The sequence below is a fragment of the Zea mays genome, chromosome 1 (assembly GCF_902167145.1).
Source record: "Zea mays cultivar B73 chromosome 1, Zm-B73-REFERENCE-NAM-5.0, whole genome shotgun sequence".
Lineage (NCBI taxonomy): Eukaryota > Viridiplantae > Streptophyta > Magnoliopsida > Poales > Poaceae > Zea > Zea mays.
Genome location: NC_050096.1, coordinates 276,004,791 through 276,023,030, shown reverse-complemented (window position 1 = coordinate 276,023,030; position 18,240 = coordinate 276,004,791). Strand labels below are relative to the sequence as shown.

General features: G+C 43.0%; 1 protein-coding gene across 1 annotated transcript; it reads right to left on the bottom strand.

Annotated features, from left to right (window-relative positions):
- Positions 1 to 3,898: 3,898 nt before the first annotated feature.
- On the bottom strand, positions 3,899 to 16,403 carry LOC100191549 (uncharacterized). The gene is made up of 7 exons (NM_001136979.3): positions 16,194 to 16,403; positions 15,876 to 16,080; positions 5,677 to 5,877; positions 5,355 to 5,569; positions 5,004 to 5,257; positions 4,850 to 4,902; positions 3,899 to 4,733 (listed from the first exon to the last, which is right to left on the bottom strand). Exons 1-7 carry the CDS (start codon positions 16,277 to 16,279, stop codon positions 4,266 to 4,268), a joined length of 1,482 nt encoding a protein of 493 aa, NP_001130451.1. The 5' UTR covers positions 16,280 to 16,403; the 3' UTR covers positions 3,899 to 4,265.
- Positions 16,404 to 18,240: the final 1,837 nt, after the last annotated feature.

Genomic DNA, 18,240 nt, shown 5'->3' with positions numbered 1-18,240 from the left:
CAGCGAGAGGGAGCGCGCGAGAGAGAGAGGCTGGCCGGTGGGGCTGGCTCGTCAGCGAGAGAGAGTGATGGGAGCGCGCGAGCGGCTGCGCGCGCGAGAGCGGGCCGGCTATTGGGCCGAAAGGGGGAAGTGCGGGCGCGCGGGAGAGGGGAGGCGGCCGCGACATGGGCCGGATTCGGCCCAGCAGGAGGGGGAGAGTTTTCCCTTTTTCTTTTTATTTTCTAAATCCCATTTCCATTTTTGTTCTTTTTCTTTTTGAACAATTTATTTAGTAGATAGTCTAGGTGTTGGGAAATAAAATCTAAGTGAGGTGTTTATGATCAGACAAAGTGTATGCATATGATGGAAAAATTTAAGGGAGTGTTGGGGGTAGATAAGAAGAAGAAAAAGGGGGGGTTAGATTAGGGTTTCAAACCTGGGTTAGAATTTTTGGGATGTTACATTCTTGTTGTGAACTCTCTATGCTTCATTTGAGCTCAAGTCTTGGCTTGTGTGCGTGTGTTGTGCTGCGGATTTGTGTGTGTTGCTCCCAAACTTACTCTTGTGTTTACATTGTGATCTTTGTTGTAAGGGCGAGAGGCTCCAACTTGTGGAGATTCCTCGCAAACGGGAAAGGATATAAGCAAAGAAAAGTCGTGGTATTCAAGTTGATCATTGGATCACTTGAAAGGGGTTGAGTGCAACCCTCGTCCATTGGGACGCCACAACGTGGAGGTAGGCAAGTGTTATACTTGGCCGAACCACAGGATAAACCACTGTGTCTTTTGTGTTGTCTCTCTTTGTGATTTACAAGAGCTCCTCTATAGCCACTTGGTTCTTTTGAGTACTAACATCTTTATAACCAAGTTTTGTGGCTATTAGTTGTTGAATTTTACAGGATCACCTATTCACCCCCCTCTAGGTACTCTCAACTATGAATCAAAGAACACAAGCAAGAATAAGATGAAACGTAACTCAAGTGAAGTCATAATTATGGATGTATTTTAAGCTCTTAAATGTGGGGTTTCACAAACTGGTAATAACAACTATGCAAATACAGATGGATGTTAAACAAAACACATGTCCTAATATGTGGTGTGATGACTCAACATAAGTTTTAAGGGTCGTCAACCCCTTGGATGATCTCTAACGAGCTCTAAGATGATACATGACCTAACGAACCATATTATAAACGTGGACTATTTTGATGATTCTCGTTGACTCCTATGGAATTTAGACCTAAAACTAAAGTCACCCGCTAGCTTATTAAATTATCCTTCCATTCATATTTAGGTGATTGAAAAAAAGTCTGTATACAACCTGAATGTCTGTTTACTATAGATTACTTTTGAAGTCTAAGATGAGCTTAAACTTGACATAATTAGGCCTTCGACTTAGCTTGGACACCCTTGTTGGCCTTCAAATTTGATGGCCAAGTTGGAGAACATATTTGTAAGGTATTTTGAATATATTTAGAGTATGCTTCAACTTGGACCAAGATCCCAAGGTTGCATGAAAAGCCCAAGATGATATCACAGCCCCAGCAAAAACAGTAGCAGTCTATTGTGATTATTTAAAGATCTCGTCGGCGTAGTATTAAGACAAAACTAGATATAAATCTTATCCAATACACTTTCCATCAAGCACTCATTAATATTAATCAGCACTCCGAATAGATGAGTTGTGACTTTTTCAATAAAGCATTGTCCAACTGCCGACGAACCTAACGTTGGACTTAGATGAGCTTGTACTTCAAGATTGATTTTGGGTATATTGTATCCATGTCACATCTATTGTAGAGGCTATAGAAAGTTTATTTCTTAAATTTACATCATTATCATCATCATTGTTTCTAACTATATTAAAAGCAACAAAATTAGATGCCAACATATTCTTACTTATGTTGTTGTGCATATATATAAATGAGCTCACTTTTATGCATGTAATTTTCACTAACAAATTCCATTCATGAAATATCTCCTTCAAACTCAAAAAATCCAACAAGTGGCTTTTAGCTTCAGCTAGGATATCTGACATCTCCCAGTCATTTATAGGGCCTGATTGGAACAACTTCTTTCTGAACAGCTTTTCTGAGAACCTATATTCCTAGTTGTCATGAGAATTTGAGTATTGCATGGCTTGCATGTGGAGGAAGATGAAGAGGTCTACACTGTTTATGGCTTAGAAAATGGCGGATTCCTCCCGTCGCGATGACTCGACGTATTCTACATCCATATTGATTTCGATGATTTTCACATAAGCAATTCTCACAGAAGGGGACTAAAAAGAGAAGCATTTGGTGGCTAGAAGCCAATTCCGATGGCTAGAATCTGGCCAGAAGCCAAAACAAACAGGCTCATAGTTTATATAGAAACTTCTCCCATGTTATCCATTTGAGTCAAACAAATAGCCTTTGAGATCTTGTAAGTGCTTCGTCTTTTCATCTTTGTATTGAACTCCATGATGAAATAGAACACTCCAACTTGGGAGCATAGCTATTATTTTCAGTATTATTGTCCATCCTTTCGTCTCTGAAAGCACAAACTATTTCTTAGCACCGAAAGCTATCACATGACAGCAACCTAAACATAAATTAGCAATCCATATTGATTTTGATGATTTTCACATAAGCAATTCTCACAGAAGGGGACTAAAAAGAGAAGCATTTGGTGGCCAAGAGCCAATTCCGATGGCTAGAATCTGGCCAGAAGCCAAAACAAACAGGCTCATAGTTTATATAAAAACTTCTCCCATGTTATCCATTTGAGTCAAACAAATAGCCTTTGAGATCTTGTAAGTGCTTCGTCTTTTCCATCTTTGTATTGAACTCCATGATGACATAGAACTCTCCAACTTGGGAGCATAGCTATTATTTTCAGTATTATTGTCCATCCTTTCGTCTCTGAAAGCACAAACTATTTCTTAGCACCCAAAGCTATCACATGACAGCAACCTAAACATAAATTAGCAACTAAAAACTTTTTATTATTCAGCCACGTAATACCTATTAAAACAAAATCAGCACCTACACTTTTGTCATTTGTAAAGGTTACTACATTTTGATTCTCTACACACAAAAAATAGGTGAAAAAAACTGACTCATATTCATCATAGAGCAAATACTATTATCTAGATTCATCACTATTCATTTTCATATAGACATAAAAAACAAGAACTCCAACGAATACAATTAGAACGGAGGGAGTAAAAATTAAGAATCTATAAAATACACGATTGTTACGAGGGTTTGTTTGGATGTCGACATAACTAGTATAGACCACCATAGTACAGTTTGTTCTTGTTTGATTGCCTATATAGGCGCATAAGTAGACTAGTATTATCCTCAAAGTAAGTTTAAGACTAAAATACACTAGCGGTTCCTAAATTTGTAGTGTTATATCATCATGGTCCCTAAACTCACAAAATACATATCTATGTCTCTAAATTTGTAAAATTGTATCATTCTAATCTCTAAATTTTTAACATGCACGTTTTGGTCCTTATATTTGTATGGTTGTGTCATCTGGGTCTCTAAACTAGTTTTTTTATGTCATTAAAGGTCTAAACAGGTATCGAACTATTTAGACCAATGATGACATTAAAAACAAGTTTACGGACCTAGACAACACAACCACAAAAATATAGTAGGAACATAAATGTGCATGTTGGAAGTTTAGAGACTAGTACAAAACAACTTCACGAGTTTAGGAGCCTATATATGCACTTTGAAAGTTTAGGGAGTGGAATGATATAACGATAGTATTGTATTTTACTCTTAAGTTTAAACTGCATCCCACAATTCAACTAATCCTATGTATCCAGCCGTGCATCCTTACTCTTATACCCGCTCTGCAGTCTAAGATACAGTTTGGCCACTTGCGTAGAAAATCAATCAGACGCGCCACATTGCACAACTTCTAGTTAGAAAATCAAACAGGAGCCGATAATATTACTTTGTCGAGCAATATTAATAGTATGTCACATAATGTATAGTGTAATTCAAATATCAATACTAATACAAGTACCCCATCAGGTACTATTACTAATCGTCGCTCGACACGCAACATTATTTGCATCGACTTACAGCTTACATGCAAGAGGGGAGGGAAGTCTGAGAGTTGTTGAGCACGTAAAACACTCGCTACATACACCGAGCCGGAGCAATTCCGTCCTCTAAAACTCAACCTCGACACATAACAATCTTCACCCGGGTAAAAACTGCAAACGCGTACTCAGACAAATTTCACCCCATGCCAATACGGCCAGAAATGCGTCGGCTCGGCTGCTTAGCAGACGCCGTTGGTCTTCTTCTTGGCGAGGACGGCCCTCTTCCAGAGCGAGATCACCTGGCGCTGCTTCTCCATCTCCCTCTCGCTGGACTCGGCCGCGGCGAGCGCGGCTAGGTCGCCGCTGGGGACACGGGCGGGCAGCGCGTCCAGCTCGTGCAGAACCTTCTCGATGTCGAGCACCAGGCGCTCCGCGAGGGTGCGGCTGAAGTCCTCGCGGATGACCACGCGGAGCACGGTCACGTGCTGCGCGTCGGGGGGCATCGTGTAGGCCGGCACGATCCACCCGAAGCGGCGCAGGAAGTCGGAGATCTCGAACTCGCTGTGCCGGCTGCTGTCCTTGAGGGAGAAGGCCACCAGCGGCACGCCGTTGTCCTTGGACACGATGTTGAACTTCCCCGTCTTCTCCAGACCTTGCTTCAGAACCGTCGCGTTCTCCTGGCAGTTCTCCATGATGTTCTTGTAACCCTGCATCACAATCATGATTATTTGTTTTCCTCAGTCGTGCGTGTGGGTAACTGGGTACACAAACAATTTCGGGAAAAAAATGTTACGCTAATAAGCGATGAACTGAAGTAACTCACTTCAAAGCCAAGGCGGATCAGCTGGTAGTACTGTGCAATAACCTGGCTGGAACCTGAAATTGTTTTGTGCGCCATGACCAGATTAGCCTGCCTGCTTGTGACTGACGACACACACTGCATCAAAGAACACGGAAAAAGGAGCCGAAAATGGCACCTTTGGAGAAGTTGAGGGTGAAGGTGGGCTGGTCGGCGCCGAGGTAGTTGATGTGGAAGATGAGCTCCTCCGGCAGGTCCACCTTGGTCCTCCAGATGCACCACCCGATGCCGGCGTAGACCAGACCATACTTGTGTCCACTGACGTTGATGCTCTTCACGAGCGGCAGTCGGAAGTCCCACTCCAGTTCCGGGTACAGGAACGGCGCGATGAACCCGCCGCTCGCCGCGTCCACGTGGATCGGCGTGTCCCAGCTGCATGCACGTTTTAGTTCAGGCCCATGAGGATCGCATCGCACAAACAAATATATTTTACGAGGGTGCTTGCTTGTCTATTTCCAGTAGTATTTACCCTGTCTCCGCGTTCTTCTTGGTGAGCAGGTCGTTGAGCAGCTTCACGTCCTCGAACTCGCCGTTCAGCGTGGAACCGAGGATGGCCGCGACACAGATGGTGTTCTCGTCCACCATGTCCACTGCCTTCTGCGGGTCCATGACGTAGTAGCCGTCGCTCAGCTTCACTTCCTTCAGCTCGACCTCGAAGTAGCGCGCGAACTTCTCCCAGCAAACCTGCATTTTTCGCCAAGCACACCGATGAGTCGGTAAATGAAATGCTTGTCATAGGAGCACTGGAGTACGTGGTCTATTCAGAAAGAACTGGATTGCAGTTTCCTTACTTGGACGTTGGCGCCGGTGACAATGTTTGGCTTGTCGCAGGGCTTGCCGGCCGCCTTCATCTTGTTCTGCCAACGCCTCTTGAACGCCAGCCCAGCCAGCATGATGGCCTCGGACGAGCCGACGGTGCCCACTCCAACAGCCGTTTCAGCGTCCCCGAGAGGAGCATTGAAGAGATGCGCGATCATGTTCACGCACCGGTTCTGCGCAGTTGAGACGAAAAAGTTCAATTCAAATCGATGGCCATTCTGCGCTTTTACGGTGAAAATGGGAATGTACGAAAGCTACAGTCACGCCGTTCTGAACTTGTGTTGTAGCGCCTCTTATGTTATTTTGGGTTTCAAAAAGGGAAGAACTTAAGCGATTTGAATCAGAGAGTCTTAAGGATTTCAAAATGCAGTTGCAAATATCAACCCACAAGAGAAATTGGCATTCATACTTAATAATATTTCATCACACATCATATTATTCAAATTGAACCTCCACATCAATTCTCATGAGATGTGCTGGGAAAAAAGAGAAAAAACTAAAAGTTGTTGCAAAAATCAGTAGACTCTATTCGCCACCGCTAATAATAGTCATTGTATCTATTTTATTTTCTAAAAATTTATTTTCTTTTGTAATTATGAAAAACACCAAAAATAATATTGAAAGACATAGTGTAGTGGTGAGAGGTGACTCGCACGAAGCTAACTTTGCAAGTACATGTACCATTATGAAACATCCCTCACACGTGTGAGAGCTCCGATAGTCTTTGCATATAGATTACTACATGTGCCATTATGAAACATCTCTCACATGCCATATGTGGGAGCTCCGATAGTCTACCTATAGGCAGTCCCGGTTCTATGATTTTATAGGCCTCAGGCGAATTGATCGTAGTGGGCCCTCTAGACTATATAAAAAATTCTATGATATGCAGCGGAGCAGATTAGCACTTTGTAGGTAAATGATGATGTGCATTGAAATTAGTTTTAAAAATACCTAAGACACTAAATAATATACATCGGTACAGATGAACACTATATAGTGTTATAGATACTAAATATTGGGCCCATATTAGTTTTGGTCCCCCGGTCGTTGCCTCCGGCGTATGGGCTCAGGGTCGGCCCTACCTATAGAAAACCTATTTGTATATATCTAATTACCACCTCTATTATTATTAAAATACTACTACACCCATACACGACACCAACACCACCTTATGAACTGAACTCAGGACCTAAGAAATGATACTCAGACCACCTAACCAACTTAGCTAGACGTCTTTTCGCAAAACGAGACTATCTCAAATATAAAATAACAACTACTACTATATATGAAATGTATATAAATATGATTATGCACATGTTTTTTCTTCTAAAAATAGCCATTTTTGTTATTAGGAATTTATTAAAAATAACTTAAAGTAAACTTACATGATGTACTATTGTTCAATCAAACATACATGCATGCATGAGGAATTATATTGTTTTTATTTCATGAAAAATGTTTCCTCCATGATGTCAGTGGCACCAATAAAAACATTTAGAACTATACTAATATCTATGAAAATAATTTACATAACTTTTTATTTATATATATTTATTAATTTAAGTTGAAATGTTATGACATATTTATGTTTATAATATAAATATAAGGACTCTACTTTTATGAAAATTACTATTGCGTATATATAGTTTTATTAAGGTGGGGGTTAATGCAGACCTAAGGTGTCTTAACCTTTCTATTATTTGAGATTCATTTCATGTAAGAAATGATTATTAGTGTTAAATATTAATATACACGTGAGCTCAGCATCTTGTCCATTCCTGCATCTCAGTTCAAGCTCTATTGTCGACCATGAGTGTCGTGCTATTGGCTTAAATGGTTCTTTATGATATTATAGTGATTAATAGTATTTAAAAGTGCAACGTATATATGAACGTGAAATTTGTATTTTAATACCAAAGGGTGTTTTGAACAAAAGAAGATTTCAACTTAGCTTGAGGATAAAAACGTTGCGCCTACTAACAAGATTAAAACTTGAAATCAAAATATAGATTCATGACGTAATGAGATATGTGTAGTAATAAAATTTATCATTACTTAAGTTAAGGTTTCACTAGGTCCTGCATACTGAAAACACACGGAGGTAAAACGAAAAAAAAACATGTGTTGAGCGCTGAAAATGATCATCGGACGGTCTGGTCCTGTAGGTTGGATAGTCCGCGGTTCGGGCGATTCATGGTGGCGACACGATCGATCCGCGTGTGCGCAGAATTAGTTAGGATTCTAGATTTCTAGCGGGATTAACTCGAGAACCTACTTAGTCGATTAAGGCCCCGTTTCAATCTCACGGGATAAACTTTAGCTTGCTATTAAACTTTAGCTATATGAATTGAAGTGCTAAAGTTTAGTTTCAATTACCACCATTAGCTCTCCTGTTTAGATTACAAATAGCTAAAAGTAGCTAAAAAAAAGCTGCTAAAGTTTATCTCGCGAGATTGGAACAGGGCCTAAACCCCACAATCGAACCAATCAAATCTACTTACCAAATTTACCTTATTTGCACTGTTTTTTCCATTCCTTAGGAATAGTAATAATTTAGTCTTAGCTTAGCCCTAGTCTTAGTCTTCTTTGACCTATTACTTTACCTCTCTTTGGCTCGATATCGTCTAAAGGTGTCTTGGGTGGCCTGTCGGCCCCAAAACAATCCTCGATATCTTCTCTCCAGCAGGATCCCTCCCTGGAGGCGAGATTCAGGTTCTTCGTGAAGAAAACGACTCTGCACTATCGCGGACCGTCCACACTAGTAGAAAAAGGCTCAACGCCTGCGGGACGATATATTTTTACAGACGGATCCGGTTATCCATCGACTGTGCTATTTTTAGTGGCGGTTTCTTAAGAAAACCGCCACTAGAAATCGTATTTTTAGAGGCGGTTCCTTAAGAAAACCGCCAGTAAAAATCCATGATTTCTAGTGGCGGTTTTCTTAAGGAACCGCCACTAGAAATCATTTTTATCCTTAATTTTTCGAGTTTTTCAAACGACCTCGTATGACAAAACCACCAAAATAAAAGTTGTAGATCTCTAAAAGTTATGAAACTTTGTAGTTGACAACTTTTTTATTTAAACTCATTTCGGTTCTCAAAAATTGAATCTAAGTATGTCAAATTTAAAATTCAAATTTTGCAAACTAAGTCGGATGAAAAAAGTGTCAAAATAAAAGTTGTAGAACTTCAAAAGTTATTTAACTTTGTAGTAGACAACTTTTTTATTTTAATTCGTTTAGAGTCTCAAATAAGCAATTTACACTCAAATGGTTGTAATATGTGGACAAAACAACTACAAACTAGACACAGTATGTCATAGACGGAGTGGTAGTGGAGTGTACGCGTGAGGGTGAGGTCGAAGGTTCGATTACTAACAACTGCAACCGCGTAGCGCGCGAAAAATGCCGCGACTTGCGGGTGGGGTGGGCTGAGGCCCCCCCTAATAAAAATAATTTTTTTTACTATTTTTAAAATCTGTTTTATGTTTCCTGGAAACGATTTGCACTGGCGGTTTATATTACGTCGACCGCCAGTGAAAATCGATTTTCACTGGCGGTCTTCAGTTACCCGCCTGTAAAAATGATGATTTTTACTGGCGCCTAGCACTGGCGGTTACGATAAACGTCACTAAAAATAGATTTACGACCGCCACTATAGAGTTTCTCTGTACTAGTGCCAGCCACAGGCGCAGATCGTCCGAAAGCGTTCAAAGGAGGAGTCGCTGCTGCCGCGAGATTGCGGACCATCCGACCCCAATGTCGCGAATCGTCCCTGCTCCCATAGAGAGCACCACCAGACGTTTCACACCTAGTGTTTGGTGGCAATATACTTTTTGACGACTCCGCTAGGACAGAATTTTTTAGATCTACCAAAAATCAGCTCTCTAGATGGCCGATTTCAAATATCACACCAACATTAAAGCCGCTCATGGAGTCACTCTCGGCCGATGACAAGAAGTTTCAAGAAGTCAAGGAGTTATCAAAAGTTTTCGGTCGTAACTCTTGAGGGTTACGTGTATGATGACAAGAAGTATCCTGTCTCTTGATCTTGCGAGGGAGGGAGAGTTATCGAAACTTTTCAATCTTAACTCCAGGAGTTACACATATTATGATAAGAAGTTTCCTATCACTTAATCTCCCACACTAGCTCGGTTCTTTGTCTTCTGCTCTTCCGCACCCGTCCGAATCTCTATCTTCTAGTGATCTAGTCTCTCGCACCCGCTCGGTACTCCTTCCGGTCCGCCTATATAAGGTTATCTTGTTATCGTTTCTCGATTCACTTTTCATCTGCCCATTCAGCTGTTAGCCAAACATCTCATTCTAGTTCTTGCACTTGAAGAGCAAACCTCTTAAATGAGTGTCATCCAAGAGTTCACGTGCTTGGATGAAGGCAACAATCATGTTTTTATGTTTTTAGGTAGCGTCCGTAAGTGGCACTACTGCTCCTTTCGGCTTCTCCACTCACTTCCTGGAGCTAGTGGTGATCAATTTTTCGTCCTCTTCTTCCCGATGAAACATTGGTGACCGACACAGCTACCTCACTACACCAAGCAGAAAGGCTACACCGACAGAACCATGTCTATCACTGGATATGTTTCTCTTTATGAATAGATCACATTTATGTTAGTCGGTTTTATCTATATATTTATTATGCTTAGATCACGCATCCATACACAAATATATTCTTTTTTCTGGATTAAGTTGCTACTAAAGTTACCTAAATATCTGAGAATTGTTAGCTCATAAACGACGAGGTGGTGATGAGCAAACTTATTTTATTTCGTAAGTCAAAAAAGAGTTAAATAATAAGACTACTTCGTTACACAAAACAAACACCCCCCCCCCCCCCCCCCCCCCAAGTTTAGAATCAGACACTGAGCTCATTCCGGAGAAAACTTTTACGTGGAGAACGATTTGAGCGGGGAAAGGCTGTTGGGTTTGCGGCTTTGCGCATCGCACCGACAGATGCACGTATGATTCGAGCGCTGCATGCCACGAATTATCGTTGCTTTCTTTTTTTTCACTTTTGAAAGGCATAGCCTGCCTGACCTAACTTGATGAACCAAAATAAAAGGCACAACTTGGCCTCTCGGCTCGTTAACGGCGCTACTAGTCAATCTCACGCTCAACCGTCTCGTCGCGCGTGCCAATGACCGGCCACACCTAGAATCTAGATGTAGGAGAATTTGACTATGAAAAAAATCTGAGTATCGTTGACTCGACTAATTACGTGTTCATGTTAATTTTAAATGTTTTTTATCAAAATTAATTTTATAGAAGTTGGTTGAACGTTTACCAGTTCGCAGCAACTTTTGATGGCCAAAAATTTAAACAAGCAGGGCCCAGTCCATTGCTACCATCGTTACTTTGTGGTTACGATGGACCAGCAAAATCTCTTTGGGATTATTCTAAGGAGTTAATTAGATCTTTTATTTTAGAGAAAATGGATTATTAGTAATGGTCTAAACTATTTAACTTAAAATTCAACAAAACTCTTTAGAGTTCAGACGTAAGTCTATCTTATATTAATAGGATAAAAATTTAAAATTTCTTGGAAGTGTTCATCCGCACGTGCCCCCTTCCCGGATCCCCTGCACGATGAGATGGCGCTGCGCCTCCGTGTTGGAAGGCTCGATCACAGAAAACAGCTAAGGTCTAGTTTTGTTAGGTGGATTAGTGTGGAACTTAAACTAATGTACATCTCTTGATTGAGGTTAATTCTAGAGTATCCAAATAAAATCTAAAGGGTTCAAAGATTGATATAGCAATTTTACAGTAAGTTTTGTTCGGTTATATAAAGATCATATGAAGATCTAAAGGGATTAAACTAGATTAAATCACTTTATATTTAACTTTGACTAGCAATGAATTTAATTCCCTATAATTTCTTTCGATCCACTCTAATGGATTAATTAAATGGTAACTGTTGAGCCCACTTTTGGGCAGGTGAAAGGTGAACGGTCACGTCCTGTAGGCCGGACGGTCCACGATGGTGGCGCGGACGGTCCGCGCGTGCGTAAAATCAGTTAAGGTTTCAAATTTCTTTCAGAATTTGTTAGCTAAATTTATAGGATTAACTCGATAATCGATTTATAACGAGTTCAGACCTCCCCTTTATTAGATGAAAGGTTACGACCGACTAAACCCCACATAATCGATCAAATCAAATCTACCTATCGTTTTTACCTTACGCATTAGGAATAACTCAAATTTAGCCCTAGTTTAGCCTCCCTCTACCTCAAATCTTCACCTCTCTTCGTCTCTACGTAGACTAGAGGCGTATTGGATGGCCTACTGACGCCAACACACACCCTAGGATCTTTCCTCCCTGACTGAGTCCCTCCCGGGAGCCGAGATCTAGATCGGGTGCGAAGAAGACCCTCTGCGCTATGGCAAACCATTCGAGCCCCAAGCGCGGACCGTCCGGATATACGCAGAGGAGCTGCTCCTGCGCCAGGTCACGGACCATTCGGCCCAGAGTGATGGACCATCCACGTCTCTACAGAGAGCACTGTCAGGTGGTCCGTAATAGTGTTTAGCGTCTAGATCGATGCCAACAATAACACCTCCTATTATCCTACCCATATTCAGAAAAAAAAGGTGATCCATACCCTACCAGACATCACAATACGAGTATGGGTTCGGGTGTGGGTGGCCAATCTCTATTGGCATTTTAAAATAAAAAAAACACTCGTCTCCTCTTACGTTGGATCTCGTTTTTATATCTATTGGCATCGTCACTCTATGACCGATCGAGCTTGCTGGACGTCGCCATATTGACCGGCAAAGAACAAGGCAAACTAGAACTCTAAAACGACAGGTCGACAGCCTAGACTCATCCGATCTCTAATCTTGACGTTTATCAATGGTTACTTGCTAGTAGAGCAGTAGTAGAACGTCTTTCATTAGTTCTGTAAAACTGCTCTCTATTTTGATCAGTAGGCATCACTTTTGAGGACACCATGATGTGAAAACACCGGCTGCCGTGGCATTACTGGAGTAGTTTTCGACGGCGACCGGCCAATTGGCAGCAGCGGGCAGGCGCTGGTGACCACGGATTTCAAAACCAGTCGAAAACCGGAAAACCTGTCTGGCCGGACTTTTTAAAATCCGTTCATTTTTTAAAAGAAATTCATAAAAAATATGGTTAAAAACTATATTTTTCTGGGTTATCTGATATATCCCTAATTTAATTTAATTTTATAAAACAATAACCATCATGTTTCGGTAAAAAAACAACGAATTTCACCGGAAAAACAAGGGTTTCTCTATGGTTTTTGAATTTTCTGACTAGTTTGCAAATTTAAATTTAATTCTTTCAAAAAAACGAAATCTAACGAGAAACACCGATGACCGGCTGGGAAAATTGGTTTTTCGGCTGGGAAAATAAAATTGGTTTTAAAATTTGAAAATTAAAACTAGTCGGAAAATCTGGATCCGGTTTCTGACGAGAAATCGTCGGTAAACCGTTTTCGATGGAGGGCGGGATTTTATATCGAAACGGTTTGGTTAACCCTGCCGACGCAGTGGCACGCGTTCCTTTCTCATGGTTTCAGACAGGCGCACACACAAAAAAAAAGATAGGAGCAGACCGTTTGCATCCGGCCGGATTCTAAGAAGCTCCGACATACAAAAATATTAGTTCCACAATCCACCTAACCAAACTAGATTTTAAAGTATTTGTAACCAAGGAATTTTCTTTAGAATCCGATAATATGGGATACCATGATCTAAAATCCCGCGCCAAAGAAACAAGCACTCGCCAACTCGCACGTCGCGCCACGTGACACTTTACAGACACTACATCGAGCTCGAGCCTGATATTTTTGTCTTCTCCCCGTGGTTGAGACCGCGCGACGCGAATCAGTCACATGCGATTTTTTTGTCCCAATCCACAGAAATAGGCATGTTCCTCCGGATACATAAATACATTACTAGTATTTCGCTACTTGTTGTCCTGAACTGTCCTGATTGAGACGGGCAAACGGTTTCTATTCTATTTCCGTCGCATCGCGTCAATGTCCGGTGGGCCGGTCCCGTGGAGATATACGTTGGGTGCGGTGGGCCCCGGACTTTGTTCGTAAATCGCGGTCGCAGCGTTTACGCTTGCTCGTTGCTGTGCCAAGACTAGGGCTGGACAAAATGCTCGCGGCTCGTCGGCTCGCTCGGTTCGTGGCCAGCTCGGCTCGGCTCGGATCAGCTCATTTGAATTTTTTCGCGAGCTGAGCTGACATCCTAGCTCGGTTCGTTAACGAGCCAGCTCGGTTTGTTAACGAGCCAGCTCGTGAGCTAAACGAGCTATCACATTTCAGCAAAACAAAACTATATACATATCATTTACGTATCAATTGATGAATATGTTATATGTATGTGTGGTGTCTATAACCTATAAGTTAAACTAATGATTGATGAATTATGTTTATGTATGAAATTGGTCTATACGAATATAAGTGTGGGTTAAACTGCTGAATATGTGTGAATAGTGAATTAATGAGTGATGAGTTGTGTTAATTTGGTGTTATATTGATATGGTCTGTGAAACTATGAGTATAATTATTATTTTCTGTTTTAAATTAGTTTGAAATTAACTAGAAATTGATTATTATACACATATTATTTTTTCTGCTCTGGCTCGCAAGCTAAACGAGCCAGCTCGAGCTCGTAAACGAGTCGAGCCGAGCTAACTCTGTGGCTCGCTACCTTAACGAGCCGAGTCGAGCCAGCTCGTTAGCTTAACGAGCCAGCTCGAGCTCGAACGAGCCGAGCCGAGCTGGCTCGATATCCAGCCCTAGCCAAGACAGCAGAAGTGCAGGACCATGGAGGCAGGCAGCGATTGGCTTGGACGCCCCACCGCGGAAGAAAACAAGCAGCTTCCGATTCCGACCACCACCTCGCGCCACGCCACAGTCGGCAACAATGGACAGGTATGCACGGGTTTCACCGTTCAGACTTTGACCAGCGTCATTTTTTTTCTTCTTAGAGCATCTCCAACAATGCCTCAAACTAATGCCTCAAATCGAAATATAGGGCTCTACACAAGAAAAACCACTCCAACAGTGCCTCAATTCAACAAATTTTGTTAAAAAATTATAGGGCACCCTCTCAAGTGCCTCAAATATATTACACCATAGTGGGCTGCCCTATAATCTAGATTTGAGGCTTTACTGTTGGAGCAGGGTGTTTTGTTGGTGCCCTAAATTCTATAAAATTTACTTATTTTTAAATTATAAGGCATTTTTATAGGTCACGTTGTTGGAGATGCTCTTAATATTCGATTAAACAAGCGAGAAATGTGCACTTAATTAGGTCTGTTATTATGTACTTTGAACATGTCAAACATTTCTGGTTTTTTTTTGAAACTTCTCATAAAAAACAGATAGTCAAAATCCACTGTGCAGGTTCCCTTCCCCTTCCCCTTCCCCTTCCCCGGGACCACGGGGACCGGCTTGTTGTCCCCGCTACGCTTGCTGTTGCGATTCTTGCGAAGCTTCAAAGGCAGGTAGCAGAGCACCGACGCATCACACATCACACATCACTCATCCAGGGTGTCGCTGTGCCAGGGGAGGGGAACTGTTTGGTTCGTATCTCCGTCACTATCTTTCTGTAACCGGAAATTTTTTATAAAAAAATCACAGAAATCGATTCACTTTTCTATAAGAAATTGTAGAGACAGAAAATTTCAAAAGGGGCTTGAAAAGCAAAAGGAGGAAGAACTTGGCCCATTGCCCCATGCCACATTGGGAGGCAGAGGCACGAAGGCAGTATTGCAGTAACGAGCATTTGATGGGTGGCCTGGGCAGTGGATACTCGATCATTTTGGATTGTTTTTTCAGTACCTACTGGTTCTCTGGATCCAGGTTGCCATGCCATCCATAATATAAATAAACTACTTAGATAAGAGATCCAAGCTCCAAGGCCAGATCAGAGGCCAAGTGGGCCAATGAAAAACCAGGAGCCCTGTTTAACTATTGTTCAACCGCAATGAACCCATCAAAAACGAGGGGGCGAGCAAAAGGGAAAGTGGGGAAAGGAAGGATCTGGTTTGCGCGTTCGGGATGAGGACAGGAACCACGCTATCATCATGACCCGGAACTAGCCATACATATCTGCGGCTCGATCAATGAGCGATCGACGGAGCAACAAGCAGGAGCGGCGCAGCGAGCGTACCTGCAGCTCGGTGGTGACGGGGTACTCGTCCATGTCGACGTAGTTCTTGTTGACGGAGGCCTGGATGAGCTTGTCGCACTCGGGCTCCATCCACGTGGTGACGAAGGACGCCAGGTTCAGCCGCGGGTTCCCGTCCAGCATCAGCTCGTCGTTGATGATCTGGTACGCCGCCTCCTTGGGGATCGACTGCTCCGGCATCCGGTACCTGCGGGCGGGCGGTCAGCGGCGGGTAGCCCAACGAAGAAAACCGCGGCGCGTAAATAATGCTCTCGGCTCGAGCGAGACAGCGCGGAGGGAAGGCAGGGAGGAAGGACGTGCCTAGGAAGGGAGGTGCGGACGTAGCGGGACGCGAACGTCGAGTGGACGGACTCATCGGAGCCACCGACGCCGTGTGACAGCACCATCTCGTCGATCTCTCGCCGGCGGGGGAGGAACGAGGGCGGGGGGTTCCGCTGCTGGTGGTGGTGGCGGCTTGGGGGAGGGGATAGCAGTATAGCACAGAGCAGGAACCGATGCCCGACGCGGTCCAGTTGCTGGCTTTGCGTGCTCGCATTAATAAGAACGCGTGGTGACACTGGAGATAGCAATGGCTACAAAATAGCAGAATGCGTTGGTCTAGTAATTAAGAACGCGAGCAAGCTAATAAGACTAATCACAGTGAGGATTTCATGTCCCTATTTCTAAAAATGTCACATCAGCTTTATAGATGAATGAAACATCTTCTCTTAATGTAGAATTTCATCTCACTATTTCATATGTCAACGTACTTCTTAAATGCTGCATATAAATAACTAAAAGAATTTACTCAATTATACGAAGATAAAACAAAACACTCTCTGTGAAGATTTCACACAGTTTTCCAAGACATTGGGAACTAGTTAACATGGTTTCATCCCCACAAAACTCCATGAAACTCTTCCTTCTTAAATGATGTGACATGTCATCAAAATAGCTGATGTGGCAGACTAATTAATACATGAAACACCTCATGAAACCTCCATTATGATTAGCCTAATATAGCTTAAGGTTTTATGACATTGTCATGCCATCTATAATAAACTAAAAGTCTGATTATACTAATAAGATGTCCACTAGAAAATGATTGTCTTGTGGTCATCCTCATACAGAGAGCCAGCGCCCCTCACACCTCCTTCTGTTGGAGGTGCTCGTCGTGTCGTCGTCGTCGCGCCATTCTCAACAGTCAACATCGAAGAAACACTTTCTTGCGTTGAAGATTTCAACATCATTTCTGCCCCGCTCCCACATCATCCCATGCGTTCGTATCTCCTTCACCCTCTCGATTATCGACCATGATCGTGATCGTTTCGTAATGGTGACGTCATCTCCACCGCCTCCCCGTCCGTCCCTATTCTCACATCAAGCTAGACTGCTCTACTGCAGATCTATAGCCTCTGACTATCCATCCTGTTTGAAGACGAACGATCGAAGAGCGCAGTAGGCAGGGTCGTACCAGCTGTTGCACCATAAGTAGCCTAATAGGCCACCTAGCTCGTATGTTCCCACTTGGTCACCCAAGTGCCGTTGTCGCGGGCGGGCCGTAGAGCTCTCGTGGCATCGCCACTCCCGACCCAGTTGCAAAGCTAGCGCAAGCTTGTCTTGGGCCGTAGAACTCCCATGCAGCACCAACACCACCATCACATAAGCTTCCACATGGCTATGGAGAGCCATTGCCCATCCCCCTTCCCCACCCACCCGCTAGGGGGTGGTGCTCGTTGTGTTATCGTCCTCACGCATCTCCGATGGAGAGCAACCCCCACCCCTCGCCGCCTTGCCCCCTCTATCTGGATCAACGGTAGAGAACAAAGCAAGAGAAAGAGAATGAGAGAGAGCGCGTTGTGGGGTGCGTGATGGCACGGGTGGGAGGGGGTGCATTGTCACACCCGGATTTTAGGGGTCAAAAACCCGGGCGCGAACCTAAACACCAGGTGTGCTGGGACCAAGTCTCACACATATGATGCATAGTGGCACAGGATCGAATGTCACATCGTTACTATATAACAGGAGTTCTGTACAAAAATAATTAAATAATTACATCATATGAGGAAACGATCCAGCAACCCAAAGTTGACTGGGAGACGACGGCCTAGACCACTCACGAACTCATCACAGCATCCTCCACGCGCCTCATCCTGTGGTACCTGTTCTTGACCTGTGGGGGGGGTGTGAGACAGCAAGAGTGAGCTCACATACGTTCATCGCTCAACAAGTTGTGGGGAATAATGTGCATGAACTCGCCAAAGGTGAGAGCTCACGTGAAGTGTAAGGCTTACCAAAGAGGATGGTTAGAGCTGAGCATTGCTTTTAAAGTTGGTCAAAATTTTATTAGCAATTACTAAGTATAAGT